The 18414-nt window shown below is 37.0% G+C and overlaps 1 protein-coding gene across 1 annotated transcript; it reads left to right on the top strand.

The window, feature by feature from the left end:
* Positions 1-1681: 1681 nt before the first annotated feature.
* On the top strand, positions 1682-16971 carry LOC127803604 (zinc finger CCCH domain-containing protein 44-like). The gene is made up of 10 exons (XM_052339985.1): positions 1682-2272; positions 2484-2563; positions 4621-4805; positions 7612-8533; positions 8620-8747; positions 11424-11483; positions 11566-11616; positions 11828-11898; positions 13505-13659; positions 13780-16971. The coding sequence occupies exons 1-10, from the start codon at positions 1920-1922 to the stop codon at positions 16755-16757; spliced, it is 4983 nt and encodes a 1660-aa protein (XP_052195945.1). The 5' UTR covers positions 1682-1919; the 3' UTR covers positions 16758-16971.
* The last annotated feature ends 1443 nt before the right edge of the window (positions 16972-18414 follow it).

Below are 18414 nucleotides of genomic sequence, written 5' to 3'. Positions count from 1 at the left end.
AATTCCGGCCCAACTATACAAAAATAGACAAAAGTGTTTTTGTCTTAAAGAAAAACATTTTTTTCCATACCCACAATATGCCCAAGCAACTTATTATTTCTTTTAAATAGATAAATACATATATGATATTGTGATAGTATGCATTTGTTAAAATATACCCAAGATTGTGATATTTGGTATGTTAGGGTTACGAGAGACTAATAGTAAAATAATTTATTATTATATATTGAATTTGGCCTACTATTTAATCTAATTCGTAGAACTATGGTATGAGTGTATAATGTAATTCATTACAATAACCTTTTAAGAAAAAGGTAAAAGTAACAAAATGCGAAGAGAAGTGTCGTATCCCAAACTAGAGGGCAAAATCTAGCAGTGTTGGTTGTTTAATGTTGGGGGTGGTGTTGTTAATGAATAATGTTATTGGTAAATCTTTGTGTATATTTTGGGCTATATAAAGGTGTATTAATGATAAAAATATCCCTCACAAGACGCATAGAGGTGTATAAAGAGATGTAGGATATTTTAGTCATAATTTCTCTTGTGTAGTCTAAGATATATAAAAATAATATACATGTAACATGATTTGCGGTTAATTTAGGAAAGGAAAGAAGAAACAATGGGGAAGCCCGTGGTGTCAGTAATAGATGGGGCATTAGGCGATCGACTGGATGTGGGGCCACGAGGAAGGACTGTTTGGCAGGGCTCTTTTAATAGATTCCACGCATGGGAAGCCCCCTATTTACTCCATTTTAAACTGCGAAAAAGAAAACACTCAATCAGAAAAAGTGTGTTGGCAAAATCTAAGCATTCAAAATGGCATGATGATTCGGTCACCAAACAGTTCCTTGTTGTAAGAGCCAGTCCACCCCCACTTTCTGGCCCTGCCAAAAATTTAGCGACGCCTGGCGGCAAAAAGGCCAGCCATACGCACGGATTGCGGTTGCAAAATTCATCCACCGCTCAACTCCAACGTTAGTCATCTATCGAGCCAACTGTTAAATGCATATATTATAATATTTTTATTAACGAATGCCAAATATATCTTATTTTGTAATATTTTATTAATTACTAAAATTATTTAACAGTAAAAATAATTTATAATAAATATATGATTTAAAAAACAAGATATATTTTCTATTGGCAACTGAATATGTTATAAAATTAATATTTATAACAAATTATTTTATTCCAATTGTTTTTATTTATTTGATTAACTTTTGACAATTGATACAGCAGGCAAATTTATTATTTACTCACATTAATAATTCATGTAAAGAAATAATAAATTATAGTGAGTGTCTAATACATACATGTAACTAAGGTATCATATAGAGACATGTGATAAGTCAATAATTTTTATTATATTATTAAAATAAAATAAAAATAATGACGTGTCTTTTCATTTTGGGCCATGATTAGATTATTATGAAAAATCAAAGGAAAAATAAATTCCAACAAAATCTTATATTTTAAGTAGTTATAAAATTAAAATTTATTTACCTCTAATTAATTTAATCTACCTTGAATAGACGAAATCTATTGAAAATTTTATCACTTTTTATAGGTCGACAGAGAAGTCTAGAAATGATATGAGGCGAGTGGTGACTCAGTCTTACTGAGTCGCATGATAATCACGTGTCGTGGAGGCTGTGGAGAATACACGTCCAACTCGGGAGCCGCGTTTGACGCTACCATTGCGACGGTCGCGTCTGCGAAAGGTAAAATCACCCTCTCTCTCTCTCTCTCTCTCTCTGTCTCTCTCTCTCTCCTTCACTGAGTGCTTTCGTCTGGCTCTCAACTTCTAACTTGGCACGCCAAAACGACGCCGGAGATGGACCACGATCAATATCCAGAGTTGTGTCGCGATCGGGAGATAATCTAGGGTTTTTTCGATAACATAGGGCTTGGATTCTACTATGCAAGGAGACGATTTTTCCGGTACGGCACTGTGCAGGCCCCTTATGGAAGGGGAGGGCCGGAGCTGGGACGGAGTTGTGCCGCCTGTCGAGCCGATTGAGGAAATGGATGACTCGCGGCTCGTCGGAGTTCCCGTGGCGGTGCCGGTGGGTTCGGTTACCGTCGCCGAGGAAGCTACTGTTTCGGTGGCTGTGGAGGTCAAAGGCAAAGAGGGGGGCGATGAGAAGCGAAAGCGAGGGCGGCCGCCGAGAGGTCAGGCTAAACCGCCGCCGCCGAAGAGGAAGAAGAAGGAAGAAGAGGACGTCTGTTTTATATGCTTCGATGGTGGGAGCCTCGTTCTGTGCGATCGCCGGTGAGTGGGCTGGCTCAATTGTGTTTTAGCTATCGGAATTGCTTGTTTTGGTTATGATCCGTCACTTCTGTCGTTTTCTTTTAGCTGGCATATATTTCTGAGCACTTTGTTTGAAACCAGAATCTACTTTAGTTCCTACTAGCACGAGCATCCAATTAAATTAGAAATGGTCGTGAAATAGTATCTTACTCGTTGTTGAACTGAATGCCAGGGGCTGCCCAAAGGCATACCATCCGGCTTGTATTAAGCGGGATGAGGCATTCTTCCGATCCAGGGCTAAATGGAATTGCGGTATGTTGCCATATTCATTTGAACTCCTGAAAGTATTTTGTTTTACACCTGTTGGTTGAGTTTGTCCCTAGTATTGTTAACGCGGGGACACTGTTGAATTACTTGAGCAATTTTTTTGAATTATGACCTTAATAAGGTGATGTAGAGGTCTGATAAATCATATTGACGTTCTCTTGTTGCCATACACTTGGCACGGGCATGATCACGGCCCTAAATTTTGCACTTGCAGAAATGCTAAATCATTGAAAATAACGACTGTCACTAGAAAACTATAAATCAGGAAAACTGTTATGCTTGGTGAATTGGTGGGAAACGTCAAAGAGACCAGTGGAACATAGAGGTCTACCTCCCTAATGGTTTTTGTGAAGATGACACTAGGTGTTCGATGTTTTTAGACAATGGTCAAACTAGAGAACAAGCTTCTGCTCTTGTAAGGTACTAAGGTTGCATCTAGGTCATTGGGATATGTGATGCTTAGGTTGGAATGAAGCAACCATTTTTTGCTTTGTCAAACTTTCCATCATTTAATTGTAAATAGATATCATTTTTCATCAAGGGAAATGGACACCAATGGAAAGATTGAAGTAAACTTTGGATTGACAACATGAAAATTTAGGAGAACTTATGGATTACTGGAGTTTTGATGCTTAAAGTGCTGCTGTAAGTGTGCAGTTGCGAACATGAACCATTGTCAGAGTCCTTTGTGGCATTTCGAACATCAATATTGGGAGATCACTCCTTTTTGCCCAAGCAAAATAGGAGACATTATGAGGGTTAAAATAGTGTTATTGTCTAAAATAATAATTTTGTTTCCTCTTTTGCCTTGTTTTGCTGACAGAGGTTGCTTCCTTTGCTTTAGACTATTTTGTGCAATTCCTTGATTATCTCTTGTTTCAAGTAGTTTTATTTCAGTTTTTTTGGTGCCTCTTGCTTTTTGTAACATGGGGTTTTACCTCCTTATGCACTCTTTCAAGTCTATTACATATTTGCTTATAGAAAAATAAAAAAGAAAACGATAAAGGAAACATTGCTGTAGTTTCATCGTGCTATTCTAAAACCAATGTGAATAAGCATTGGCTGTGGTTTCATTCCAAGCTGTAAAGTTATTTCAAAGAAAAATTTATTGGTTTGGCTCTAATCATGTCACTGGGTTGAAGGTTAATAGTGGCAAAAGTATATTTTATTTAGGTTTGCAATGTAAAGTCGGTGCATCTCATTTAGCATCTCGATGTGATAATAGACATGCCTCCTGGTTGTACGTTGTGGTAGTATAAATACATTCTGACAAGTAAAAAATTAAGCAATTAATGTTATTCATTATCTACATTTATTGTCCGAATTTGTCACTTCTAATTATGGTAAACTAGATTTTCGTGCTAGCTAGGACCTAATAAGGGAAAATAATCCAAAAACAAGATAGTGGAGGATAAGAAAAAGGAATGTCCTCTAACAACTACAAAAATAATGTGGATAAGATGAATATCTGTGAAAAAGGGACCTCCCCAAGCTAGCACCCTCCTATTTCTTTCTCTCTGTAAACACCAGAAAACGCTGAAGGAACTGTTGACATAAAGGCTCTCTAACAATCATGCAGTCTAGTTTGATCCCATGTAACATATCATAATGGCCAGCATCGCTCAATGGACTTCCAAAAGCAAACAAACAAAACTCCAGGCCTTTCATTTCACCAACTAATGAAGCAGAAGATGATTCATCGTCTCACTATTGCACTTACACATGAAACGCCAATTCAAAATCACTTCATGTGTTCTCTTGTTATCGATTATGAAGGTGGCACTGAGGACACCTACTGGATTTCCACATGGCTTACCACAGCAAGCTGGTATTTTATATGTAACTGAGAGCAACTCAAGAAGAATGAACATTAAATGTTCCCCTTTTTGATGAGTGCCATACCCTGTTGTCCGCCCCCTTGTGTAACATTTCATCATAGAATTGTTGGTATTTTCCCCTTAGGCATGGTTATTATTGGTCCATCTTGAGTTTCTTTTTCAGCTATGCAGTTTTTTAATTCCTGTTGGCGCTATGCTTTTCAGGTTGGCATATATGTAGTATCTGTCAGAAGGCTGCTCATTACATGTGCTACACTTGTACATATTCTTTGTGCAAGGCATGCATTAGAGATGCTGATTTCTTGTGCGTACGAGACAAAGGATTTTGCACAACATGTATGAGAACTGTTATGCTGATTGAAAACAATGATCAAGGAAACAAGGAAATGGTAGGCATGACCTTTTACTCGTTTATTTTTTTTCCCTGTGATTGCCTCTGAATATTCTCTTTGAGTTTGGTTCATTTGGATGAATGAAAGCTTAATGCAGGTTTCTCTCCATTCTCCTAATTTCACTGACTGCTCTGTATATTCTAAAGTCTAGTTAAGTTTAGCTTTGCACATTTTGGTCTCCAGATAGAACTTTAGTTGACAACGTAGCTGCCTCTATGGTCAACTTGTGTTGTTATTTTGAGGTAACACATGGAACGGGATCTAGGTAACAAGTAAAAATGTTGAGAACTTTTTTGTTGATTGTTTGGAGTTTGATTACTTTGACAACTTACATCATTAACTCAAACTAGATTTTCTGTTGAACTGCTACATTTATTTCATCACCAAACATAAGAGTTTGATTATGAAGTGATATGTTTGTTCAATATGGTTATCTTTCTGGTTACGTAAGAGTAAGTCAGGCTTTTAGATCACTGTTGCTTAAAATGGTTGTCCGTCTAGTTGATTTTTGCCCAAAATTTGTGGGGTTCTGGTCGAGTATTATATAAACAAATCGATTGATTTTTGGGGTTAAGTATAACCAAATTGAATTGAAAGTGCTTCATTTCTGGCAATTTTCATTTTGGAATGCATGTTCCGACTCTAAATTTAACTATTACAAGAACCTTTTTGTATTGCTTTCCTTATTTTATGTTATTCTTTTGCGTTTTCAAATTCTAGTTTAATATGTAAATTTTTAATTATGATTAACTACTGTATTAAAAGTTCTAAAAATAGATTGTAGACGGGGAAATGTCACATCAAGCACCAAAATCCTTGGGACATATTTAAGAGTCTGGGATTATATATTTATGCATTTTACATTATTATGTTTGATTCATCACATGTTTCCAGATAAGATGAATCTAGCATCTAGAAGCATCTCAACATATTGAAACTGTGTGATTTATTAAATTATCCTTGTTATCCTGTTTTCTTAGAGTATGTGGCATATCACACATTTGTTTTTCATGCTAAAAGATTCAGATTCTTGGTAATTCGTTGATAACTCTTAATTAATGAAACTGATGGTTTCTATGCTGAATATGCAATTTTCTTGTTCTTTCTGCTTGTCCCTCTACTTTTTCTTGCTCACTATCTTCCCCTAATCATTTGTTACAAGTAAATGGATGATGAACCTTTTTTGGTGCTCATAGACCTTCTCAGCTCCAACAAATCTGTCCTGCTTCTGAGTTGGCTCCTATATATAATGCCTCTCTTATTTTTCCTGAGTCCTAATACACACATCTGTTCCCTTAGGGCTTCCTTCTATGCTTTAGTGCAGGGTATGCATGCTCGATTCTCTTCTCAGGCTGCTAAGATCTTTGTCATACGAGTTGTCTGATATAAGCTAATTAGGTTGCTAAGTTGGTAAGACATAGCTAATATAAGGGTGTTCTAAGTATCACAGATAGGGTATGCTGCAATAGTGGCAAAAATTTACTGTTGTACTTTTAGCATATTAAATATCAAGAAAACGGTGCTAAGCTGGATGATGGTAAGCCATAGCCAATAAAAGGTTGTTCCAAGTACCACAGATAGGGTAAGCTCCAACAATAATAACATTTCACTTTTGTGCTTTTAGCATATCAAATATCGAGGAAAACCCAATGTTTATCATTTGTTATTTGGTCATGAAGAAAATATCTTATTTCTTTGTTCATCAAAGTTTGATTTTATTGAAAAGAATTGTCTTTTGTTTTTATAGAAAGTTCAGGCCCTTTTCATGATGACTGAGTGCCAATTTAAGACAACAGGTCTATATTTCTTTTTTGATAATTCAAAGGTCTATCTTTCATGGGCATTTTTTAATGGCTTCAATAGTTGTTAACGGAGGTTGAAAATTTAATAAAGCATGGTTTATGTTGATAATTATTACGTCTTATCCTTAATTCATGACCCTTCAAATGCCAAGTTGCCAACTAATTATAAACTTTTCTGTAATGCTTTGAGACATTGACAAAATAGGTTAACTAATACAGAAGTATCTTGAGTAATTTAATTGCACTCATGATTTTTCCCAAGTTAAATTATTGAATTGGATATCATGCCCTCAGAGAATTTATGACATCCTGTTCAATGGATGCTACTTTAATTTATGCTTGTATCTTTTCCATACGATGAATGGTATATACTGAGTGCTAAGTGAAGGGAAATTTGTAGCGTGAAAGTAAATTAGGAAAAACACCTTCAACGGTTGCATATTTTGGATTTAAAATTAATTCTATAACATGATGGAAATTTAAGATCAAATAAAAAGACAACAAACAACTCCAGTGGCAGCCTACAAATAACTAGTTGTACTTCTTTTTCTTCGGGGTCGGGGTGGGAGGAAGAACTTTTAGCGCAGACACTTGGAAATACATAAGGTCCCAGTGGGGATTTCTAAGTCCTGTGGGGGTGGGGGAAGAATTTTTAGTGCAGACACCTGGAAGTACATGGGGTCACTGTCGTAGAGTCTTGAGTTATATGGTGCCATCTGCCTGCCATCATGTCCTGAGACAAATGAGACTATCCATGGGAAAAATACTGGTGGTTTCATTTATTCTGCCTCATTTAGGAGAACTTGATAAAGAAAGAAGAGGAGGACAATCAAAGATAAGAGTGAAACAAAGTGAAGAACTAATCTCTTTTGCTTGAAATTCTGAGTAGAGTAATAATTGACTGAAATCAATGTCACCCCAAACATATATTTTCTTTATTCCTAGTTTTTTACCTACTCTGTTCTATGATTTTCATCTTGTGTGCATAATTGTTTTGGCAGGCTCAAGTGGATTTTGATGACAAGAGTAGCTGGGAGTATCTTTTCAAGGTATACTGGATTTACTTGAAGCAGAAGCTATCTTTAACTCTGGATGAGCTTACTCAAGCTAAAAATCCCCGGAAAGCATCTGGTATTGTGGCTTATAAGGGCCAAGCTTTAGATGCTCGTTCTGGTGATAATGACTGCAAAAGTTCCAGTTTGGACAATGTTTCTTCATATCTGGAGGAAAATGATTCCAAAAAGAGGAGGACGAAAGAACAGCTGAAGTTACCTAATAATGAGAACTATCTAAGCACAGATAAATTAAGTAATGACAAAGGCACAAATTCAGCTGCATCCACATACTGGGCCTCTAAAGAGCTATTGGGGTTTGTTGCACACATGAAGAATGGTGATACATCTGTTTTATCTCAGTTTGATGTACAGGGTCTTTTGCTAGAATATATCAAAAGAAACAATCTTCGTGATCCCCGCCGGAAAAGTCAAATTATTTGTGATTCCAGGCTTAAGACATTGTTTGCCAAACAACGTGTTGCCCACTTTGAAATGTTAAAGCTTCTTGAATTTCATTTTCTTACAAAGGAGGATACAAGGAAAGATGCTATTCACAGCAACATTGTTGATGCTGTTCTAAGTCAGGTTGAGGGTGGTGGCAACTCTGAGAACCAACTAATGGTGGGTAAAGATAAGAAACGTAAAACTCGCAGAAAGGGTGAAGAAAGAGGGCCGCAAACAAATCTCGATGAATATGCTGCAATTGATGTTCACAACATCAACTTGATTTATTTGCGTAGGAATTTGATGGAAAGTTTAACTGTGGATAATGAAAAATTCCATGAGAAGGTTGTTGGCAAATTTGTCCGAATACGCATTTCCGGTAGTGATCAGAAGCAGGATTTATACAGGCTTGTCCAAGTTGTAGGTATATATATCCTTCTCCTATCACTGGGAACAGAAAGGATGTAACGTCATACATCAGATACTCTAAAACATGTATATTGCTTTCAGGTACATGCAAGGTGGCTGTACCTTATAAAGCGGGGGAAAAGATGGTAGATGACATGCTCGAAATACTAAACTTGGACAAGAAAGAGACTGTATCAATAGATGCCATTTCAAATCAAGACTTCTCTGAGGTAACAAGGATCCTACATTAATCCTATCCTCTAGTAATTTTCTTATTGTTTGATTCCCAACTAACTAATCTAATAATTGTGTTCTTTTTCTAACTTGAGTTCAGAATGATACTTAAAGATATTTCTTTTAAACTTGATAATGTACAGATATGCACTTGGTTCTTCTTATGTTTAGGGAGAGCTGTGATTAGTGTCACTATGCATGTCTTAATTCTTCCAACTTAAGCTAAAGCCAATGCTTAGTCCTCGAGTGCACTAAGGTGTAAGAGTGCTTGGAGCCTAAGCACGATGCGCAAGGTGTAGGCATGAGCCTTTTGGATGTGAGCACACATTTAACTAAAATCTGTATAAAAATACTCACACATCATTATTTTCAAATTACAATATATAACTATAAACTATAATGAGGTAAATACAAAGTTATAAAATCATAAATAACAAATATCTAACACTATATTACTATAATAACAACTAATATTATTTCAGCCACTATAATAAGTTAATAACAAGTAATATTGTTTCAAAAAAGTGCTAGAAGTCTAAAACATCAACATAAAGTATTGTTTCATATTCAAGTTTCAACGCAAGAAAAAAATTCATAAAATGACATACAATTTGCAACCATACAAATCACAATTAATATTTAAATCATCCTAACATAAGAAAACATCAACTTGAAGCATTGTTTCTATTGTGAGACTAAAATAATAATATAAATGGTAAAGTTAACCCCCTATCTACTAGTTTAAGATTTTAGATTAGATGGTGCACAACAAATTAACATGGTATTGAAGTAGACAAAGTTCCTGAATTCAAACCTCATTGCTAACCCAATATTTAAATTGTTGCACGTGTTTGGACTAATTATGTACTGAAACATGGCCACATGCGGGGGTGTGTTGAGAGTATAAGTAATAATATAAATGATAAAGTTAACCTTTTGTCTATTAGCTTTTAGATGAAATGTTGGTCGACAAATTAACAATTTCAAATCTTTAAACGTTAAAAATTACACGCATTTCTTAATCCTCATCGGAATTAAGTTCAAAGTCTTCTACCTTGGCATTTTCTTCATGTGAGCCTTCAATATCTTCTTCATTATGCGTTCATATTGACCAAAAAGAAAAAAAGCAGATTCTCTAATCACATTCAAGCTAAAACCTTTTGGAAATTAAAAAAAAAAAAAATACCTTATGTTTTTTTCTGACAAGTAGAACACTGAGATTTGATGGCTGAATATACTGTTGGATCTCTTTCAATCCTTCTCCCTTTCTCGCTTTAGGGTTTGGGGTTTTATGTTGAATAGCTATTGAGACTCGAGAGGTTTTGTTTTAATGTTAGGGTTTTATGTTAGATAGCTAATGAAGTGTTTTATTGATTTCTCAAATTCTTTAACAAGTCCATAAAAAAATATGACATAGCTGCATACATAAGACTCATCAGGCTGAGGCGCACAGGTTAGAGCCTTAGTGTGCCCCTCACCTTAGCTGAGCCTTGAGCCTATATGCACATTTGACAACTATGGCTAAACCTTGTAGCCTTACAGGGAACCAGGGCTTATATTGCTACAGACAGGCACTGTTCATTCTATATTGAGTAAATATTATAGATTACGCCACGTTGTCTGTGCACTGTGCCAAAAGTGGATGCATTCTTTTTGCTTTTTGGCTTGAAGAGTGTGATGGTCTTGATTTTCATCGTTTTTGTTTTTATGGAATAAATTCTATCATCTGTTTTTCCACAAAGCTCTTGGCTGTCACACTACCCTGGGTGACTATGTTACTTGGTTCATTAGCTTAAAAATAATGTGAATCTCACATTGGAAGCTATCTATCTAATATTGTCATGTTTGGTATGCTATTTCTTTTTGATTTGAAAGTAAGCTCATTTTTTGTTTTCTTAATTTCTTTTGATCATTTTATTGTAAAGTGCGACATTGAGAATTATGCATTTTGTTACTTTGCCTAGAATAGTGTTCTTTAGGTATTGCTGAGTTTATATTTCTCTTACAAAACATTTAGTTGCCAACAGAACAACCTAGAAGCACTTGTCTGCTTTTAATTCCATGAGAAATCTTTACACAAATTCTGATTATGATCCTTAATAATCTCACACCCATACTTAAAAAAGTGTAGTTTGGCATTCAATTTTGCATAATCTTCACTTGAAAAGAATGGTATTTGCTTTGTGGTATTGAATGGATATATTCACAGGGTATTAATCCAGGGATTGCCACCTAAAGAGAGAGAGGAGGAACCAACATGGTATCCATGTAATGAAGCGGACATTGTTTAGTTGCTTATTTGTGTTAGAAAGTTCATTTATTGGGGGCAACTCCATATGCTTCTTCATCCCCCCCCCCCCCCCCCCCCCAAAAAAAAAAAAAAAAAAAAAAAGAGTATGTTTCAGATGTGAAATCTAAACTTGGTCCTAAACACTAGCAAGACCTTGTTTGTTAAATCTCAAAGGTATAATGTTGTTGAAACAATGACTTCATGATATTTGTTTCATGAATGATTGACTACCCATGTTTTTCTTTTCAATATGAATTAGTGATGTATAAATTAAGAATCAGTTCAAGTTTGTCCATTTGATGCTTTCTTTGTTATACAAGAATTGAATTTGTTGCTAAATAAAATTTTAAGTATCTGTCTTGATTTATTATTCTGTTTTCAGGAGGAATGCAGACGTTTACGTCAAAGTATGAAATGTGGGCTTGTTAAGCGATTGACTGTAGTAAGTATTTAATGTAATAAAAAATATTTATTAGTATATACATGCAACAGTTTTTGATGAGGATATTCATTCATGGCTGTAGGGTCAGATACTGGAGAAGGCAATGGTACTTCAGGAAGTTAGAGTAAATGATGTATGCTTTTTAGCTGCCAATTATCCTGCTTAGGCACTGCTGCATTTTCACATCTTCTACATTTTTTGTCTTTGCTGCAGTATTTGTGTAATCGGTCTATTGAGATTGTCACTAGAAAGTGATATACTTGATTTCTGATCTTTGTGCTTCTTGGACTGATTCCTTTGTTTTCCTCTCTGTTTTTTTCTTTGTTTTACTTTATTTTAATTAGTGGCTGGAAACAGAGAAATTGAGGCTTAAGCATCTTCGAGATCGAGCGAGTGAGAAAGGGCATAGAAAGGAATATCCTTTATGAGTTCTTCCAAGCTTTCATATCTCATATTGCAACTTTTAATACCTTATAACATGAGATATTATCACATTAAACTGAAGAATTATGTTGTTCATATTGAATTTTTATTTCATATGATAATATGTTTATACATATAGGTTGTAAAGAGCACAGACCCAGTATACTAGTTAAATGAAAACATGCTAGATAAGTTTTTCTTCTTTTACATTGAAGTTTGAGGACTGCATTATCTGCAGAAAAGTTGTTCATCTGTTGATGTTGCAATATGCATGGAGAAGGTGAACAATGATTTAAGGAAAAAATTGGTTAAACGCCTGATAGTATGGAAAGAAAATGATATTTATCTGCAGAAAAGTTGTTCATCTGTTGATGTTGCAATGCATGGAGAAGGTGAACAATGGTTTAAAGAAAACATTGGTTAAACGTCTGATAGTAATGATGTTTATCTGCAGAAAAGTTGTTCATCTGGTATAAGTCCATTTTGAACTCAGCAGAGGCCTCAAATAGATGGAGAACCAGTCTGACCAAACTACATGGATAGTTTGTTATCTGGCTCATCACCAAGGGCCATTTCCCAGGAAGTTATTTATTAAATGTTACTGGAAAGGAGAGGAATGCTATTTTCAACATAAAAAAGGGTGGATGATGTGTAATGCTAATCAAGTTGACAGTGCTGGCACTTAAAAAAAAAAGAGTTGACAGTTTTGGTAGCTTCTGGCAATTTCAATAAGAGAACCTGTTTATAAACAGCGTATATTAACTTCTCATATCTCATTATCTAATGAGAAGAAATGTTGCATGACCCATGCTTCTTTTGTACCTTGTAATTACTATGTTAGTTATAGTCTATAGCTCTGCTTAAACTCCATCAATATATAGTACATTTTTATTTTTTCTTTGAGCGGATTTCCTAGTGTGCATAAGAGGCCCTTGTTTTAGTCAGTCAAATTGAGGCGGCCTCAATGATTATAAACACGGATTTGCTTTGAGTCCCCTTCTTTCTTCTTGAATAGTCAGTTCACCTGTATGAATTGGGTGTTGAGCAATCCAATTTCCCTGATACTGCCCATTTCAACAGGATTCATTATTAGTCATAAACCCGTCCTATTATGCTGTGCTGGATTTGGTTGTTGAACTGAAAAAGAACTACTATCAGGACTTATAATGGTTGCATGTAGAAACCAACTTCTCGCCTTCTGCTCATCCTTTCCTGGATGATGTGATTTATTCTTTTGCTTTCCTTGCCATTTACCTGGCTTCGTGTCTAACCGTCATGCCTTGTTAGCTTTTCATGGATGTCCCGCATTATCTACTGTGCAATTAGTTAGCTATTGTATGGTACACCTTGAAATTGTGTGAACTTTGAATAAAAGAAAAGAAAGTATATGGTATCATTCATTCTAATAAAGAACTTCAGAGGCATTCTGTTCTGTTATCAACCCTTGCACTTTAAAGGTCCCAGGTGGTTCTGCCCCCTAACTATTTGATATCTGCTGCTATGCATCTATATATATATATATATTTGCTAGAATGTGACCTTCCACTTTCACCCTCTGTTTAGAAGATCTTTTATAATGTATTCCTTGACCAATTCACGCTTAGAGAATGTGTAGAGAAATTAGAGCTTCTGAAGACGCCTGAGGAACGGCAGCGCAGGCTGCATGAGACTCCTGAAGTACATGCTGATCCAAATATGGATCCTAATTGCGTATCCGATGATGATGATGGAGAAGTTAACTATAATAAACAAGGTCATTACATTGCTTTGTAGATATGGAACTTTACCATCTCAACTATTTATATTTCTTTTCTCTTCCATCTTTCAGGTATGTCTATAATTTCATAGTTGCTTTTGCTTGTGATATGTGCAGATGAATATATCAAACCAAAATTTTCAGGATTGAGTGGAAATGGAAGGGGTCCAATCTCTTCAGCAAATGGCCTAGATTCTGTCAGTAAGGTATGGAAAAGGTCAGCGGCTTTTGAGCAAAGTAGAAACATGTCAAGTAAGTATCATTTGGAGAAAGAAGCTCCTAGCAGTATTATGGGGAGAATGGATGCATCATCTTGGCCTGTGAAGATTTGTAGATCAAATAGTTTTGAGAAACCAGGAAACCAGGGTGGTTCTTCTGCTTCGAAGGTTGGTGACTCGAACAATCAGGCTGTGCTGAGGTCTGGTTCTTCCTCTGGGGGTGCATCAGAAACTTCAATTGCATCTCTCTCTAATGGGAGTGCATTATCTGCAAATGATAGTGAAACAGAAAAATTGTGGCACTACCGGGATCCAAATGGAAAAATTCAAGGGCCATTTTGTATGGTGCAGTTGCGTAAGTGGAGTACAACTGGATACTTCCCACATGATATGAGGGTATGGGCTATAAATGATGAGGAAGCTGATTCATTACTCTTAACTGATGTATTGAATGGGAAGTCTCACAAAGTATTTCCCTTGCAAAATAATGTCTCTTTACCATCTTGGGAAGTTACAGGTGGTTCTGATAGTAGATTATATTGCTCAGATGATGCGAGGAGAGGAACAATGAATACAACAGGGTTAGTTGGTCAAGGTGAATGGGGCCATAATGGTGGTACTGTAGTCACAAATTCTCATGATAACAATGAACTCGTGAAGGACACTGGCTGGGCCTCTCATTCCTCCAACTGGACGGCACCTCCTGTCAATAATATAAAGGTGCAGACTGGAAGTTCTCAGTGCTGCGATTTGCTCAAGGTTAATGGTTCTTATTCTGACCAGCCACAGGTGCATTGTCCAGTAGCCTCATTCGGATTGACAACACAGCAAAATGAAACTTCTGTGCTTCAAGAAAGGAATTATGAGGCTGAAAGATGGAACTCTGGTCCAAATCATGGAAGTAGTTCACTTGGAAGCACAAGATTCCAGATAACTGGCGGACTGAGTCATGAGAACCAATCTGATAGTCAGGATTATTCAGGCCAATCACGTGGAGAAAGTTGGAGGTCTCCTCCTGCATATTCTACTTCAAAAAATAGGGGTTCTAATTCTAGTTTTATTTCTGTTGCTAAGTCCACTGATTTGCCTAAAAGTAGTATTGAAATTGATATCACAGATCTGCCAAGTCCAACACCGAAAACTAGCAACAGAGATTTGGAAGGCCAGAATACTAAAAACCAGCAGTCTCTGCAATCAAATTTTCCTGTTCAAGATTCAGGTATAACAAAACTGCCAAGTCCCACACCAGAGCCTAATAATGGAGATGAAAAAGTTGATTTGTGTATCCAAGGGCTGCCCAGTACTGCAGATGAAAGAGTTGATTCAAGTATCCAGAATCTATCAAGCTCCCCACCAAAGCCAAGTTACGGAGATGGGAAGACTGATACAGGAATCCAGAATCTACCAAGTCCTGATACACCAAGGCTGAGTGGTGGGGACAAGAAAGCTGATTCAATTACTGAAAATCTGCCAAGTTTCTTACTAAAGCTGAGCGATCAAAACAGAAATGCTGATTCAAGTAATGAAAATCTGCCAAATCCCCCACTAAAGCCCCTGAACATGGATGACAAAGTTGATTCAAGTATGCAAAATCTTCCAAGTTCCCTGTCAAAGCCAATACCTGAAGCTGAGAGAGTTGATTCTAGTGTCCAGAACCTGCCAAGTTCCTTACCAGAACCAAAGGATGGGAAGCAGACTGTTCAGGTCACTGAGAACAAGATGTCCGTTTCCTCAGATTTTCCCGTTCAAGATTCTGGTCGTAGCTGGAGTAGTGCTTCCAGTCTGGTGGTGGGTGGTCGGACAAAACTTCCTGAAGTGGCTGAGGAATGGGGTGGATCTTCCCCTAGTCGCACAAAACCTTCAGCAGAGGAATGGGATTCAGGTCTTGTGTCAGTGTCGTCGTTGAAGCTGCCTGAAGTGGTCGGTGATCATGCTTCTACTCCAACTTCGAAGTATGATCAACTTACTTCATCCCCATTAGATCCTGCTACTAATGCATGTAGTTCGCAGGAAATCTTTACTGAACCTATTGAGTTTAGCACTTTGGATGAAGAATCAGTCTCAGATCTGCTAGCTGAAGTTGATGCAATGGAGTCCCAATGTGGCTTGGGTTCCCCTACTTCAGTGATGTATTCTGGTGAGGAATTTTTTCAGGATTCTAGGAATGATTGTTTTATTGATGGATTGAGCCCTCCACTTGATTCAGGAAAAAGTGATGCATCGAGTTCAACTGGCAATATGCCGTTACCTCATGAATCTACTATGACATATGAAGTACCTGGGGCATCTCAGGCTGACGTTCCCGTAAGTAAATCTGGTGGACAGTCCTCTACGAGCACTGAAGTGGAGGTGGAAACACAGCGCACCGATGTTTCACTGGACTGGTCAGAAGCTGGTTCGAGCAGCCAGGTTCCTGCATCCTCCGCTTCAAATGAGGGTAACATTCATATACACCCTAAACCCATGAACTCTGGCAGGGGAACACTGCAGGGAATGATGAACTTGGGCTTTGAAGGGTCAACTCAAGGACCAACACATATGGGGCGGGTAACAGGCCTGGTGACGGCGCAGGGAAATGCAAACGTGAGCCGGGGCACTGCAGCTGGGTTTACAGGGTGGGATAGCCAGTCAAAATATGGTGCCGATAGAGTAAATGGTTCAAGAGATGGGGCTTTTCAGGGTTGGGATTCAGGATTTGGCAGGGGTAGACCATCATGGAATAGGCAGTCACCATATGGTGGAGGTGGTGGTGGAAGTGGCGGTGGAGGAGGAGGAAGTTACTCTAGGCCTCTGCCCAAAGGGCAGCGAATTTGTAAATTTTATGAGAATGGACGTTGCAAGAAGGGGGCATTTTGTGATTATCTGCACCCATCATAACGAAGTTCCGAAGCCAGCCTTCCATCCAGATTCCAGAGCCATTCAAATAACTGTACAATCAATTTTTTTTACTAGTGGGAAAACCGTTTTTATCTACAAGTTCCCGATGTTGTAATATTACAGAATAGCACAATATGATTTTTTGCTTAGACAGTGTAGCTTGGCTGATCATCAGTACATTTGTCATTGGTTGAATCAACTGCATATACACACATGGCGTAGCCTTCTCAACGAACGAGTAGTTAAAGGACTCATAATCATAGTAGTGGTCCACAAGACTATTATATCGTGGCCATTCCCATTGCCATTATCAGCTTTCATTTGGGCAGCAGGCTTGTCTCGTGGAGTCATACAAGTTAGTATTTTGTTTTCTGTGTTCTTGAATTCAATCTAAGCGCCAGCTTGGAGTAATTGCATTTAAATTTTATATTTCCCTTTTTAACCTGAAATTGTTACATCTCTCTACCTACTTTAAAAAAAAAAAACTAAAAAGTTAAAAATTTTGAACATTCACGTGGAGTGTATATCATACAAGGACGGGGATACAAGATTTATAGTCATCCAATTATAATTTTGGCCCTCTTTTGTTGACCTTTTAACTTACTATTCATTGTATAAAGGTGAAAGATTGTCGACTTTCTTCACTCGAATATAATTGAAAAAATGATAATAGATTAATTTGAATTCATGGGAAGAAATAACTATCCCTCCAAATTCGACCAAACAAAATGACAATTCTATTGTTCTAGCAAAGGTAAAATTGTCATTGTGCCATGTTTAACTGACAACTATTTATGGCCATGCATATGGATAAGGGAAATTTTATTTACATCCACTTCTTTCGCTATCCATAATTATCTTGTACAATTGTATAATTATTTTCAAAAAATATCTTTATACACAACTATCACACTTGCATCAGCTATCATTGCACTTGACCATCATCACTCATCTTCGTCAATAGCCCAAGCTCCCATTGATAGCCGGCATCAGCTCCCACTTTTTACCCATTATCGCACTCACTTTCGTGTCTCTCTCTCTCCTGTTGGCATTTCTTGTGGCCTTTATAATTGCACCTAAATCTTAGAGAAAGAGAGAGAGAGAGAGAAGGGAAAGTGAGTGCGATAATGGGTGTGAGGTAGGAGCTTATGGCGGTCAAATTTGTCGCGACAGTTGATAAGAGCTTGGGTCGTAGGTGATGATGGGTGGTTGCATGCAAGATGCGATGATAGGTGACTAAGGGTAAAAATGACTTTTTATTTTTAAGTATTTTTCAACGTACACGTGGAAAACAAAAATAGTGATTGCATATTCTCAAGCCTAGGGTTCATTTGGCTAAGCAGTTTGACCACTTTATAAGTTGATGCATTAGTTTTAAGCTATCTAGCTTATTTATTTAAATATTTGGATTTAACAAATAGTATTTAAGCTATATAGCTTAAATGCTCATTTATCAACTTTTTACAAAAGCTTCCACCCATCAACTTTTGAAAAAAATTGCTACTAATTAAGCTGGATTGACCAAATAAATGTCTATTTTACTCTCAATCTTTTCAATTATTTTTAGCCATTGCCTTTCTTCTTCAACCCTTAATCTTTTGTTTGTTATTGTCGTCACCAATTTTTTCAACTATCGCCATTGCCCCTGCCATCCACC

This window comes from Diospyros lotus, chromosome 6 (genome assembly GCF_014633365.1).
Source record: "Diospyros lotus cultivar Yz01 chromosome 6, ASM1463336v1, whole genome shotgun sequence".
In the NCBI taxonomy this organism is placed as follows: Eukaryota; Viridiplantae; Streptophyta; class Magnoliopsida; order Ericales; family Ebenaceae; genus Diospyros; species Diospyros lotus.
This window is presented reverse-complemented; position numbering and strand designations above follow the sequence as displayed.

Coding starts and splice junctions, on each gene's coding strand:
- LOC127803604 (XM_052339985.1), top strand. CDS start 1,920: ATGCAAGGAGACGATTTTTCCGGTACGGCACTGTGCAGGCCCCTTATG. Junction 4,806..7,611: donor ATCAAGGAAACAAGGAAATG/GTAGGCATGACC, acceptor TTGTTTTGGCAG/GCTCAAGTGGATTTTGATGA. Junction 8,748..11,423: donor CAAATCAAGACTTCTCTGAG/GTAACAAGGATC, acceptor TTCTGTTTTCAG/GAGGAATGCAGACGTTTACG.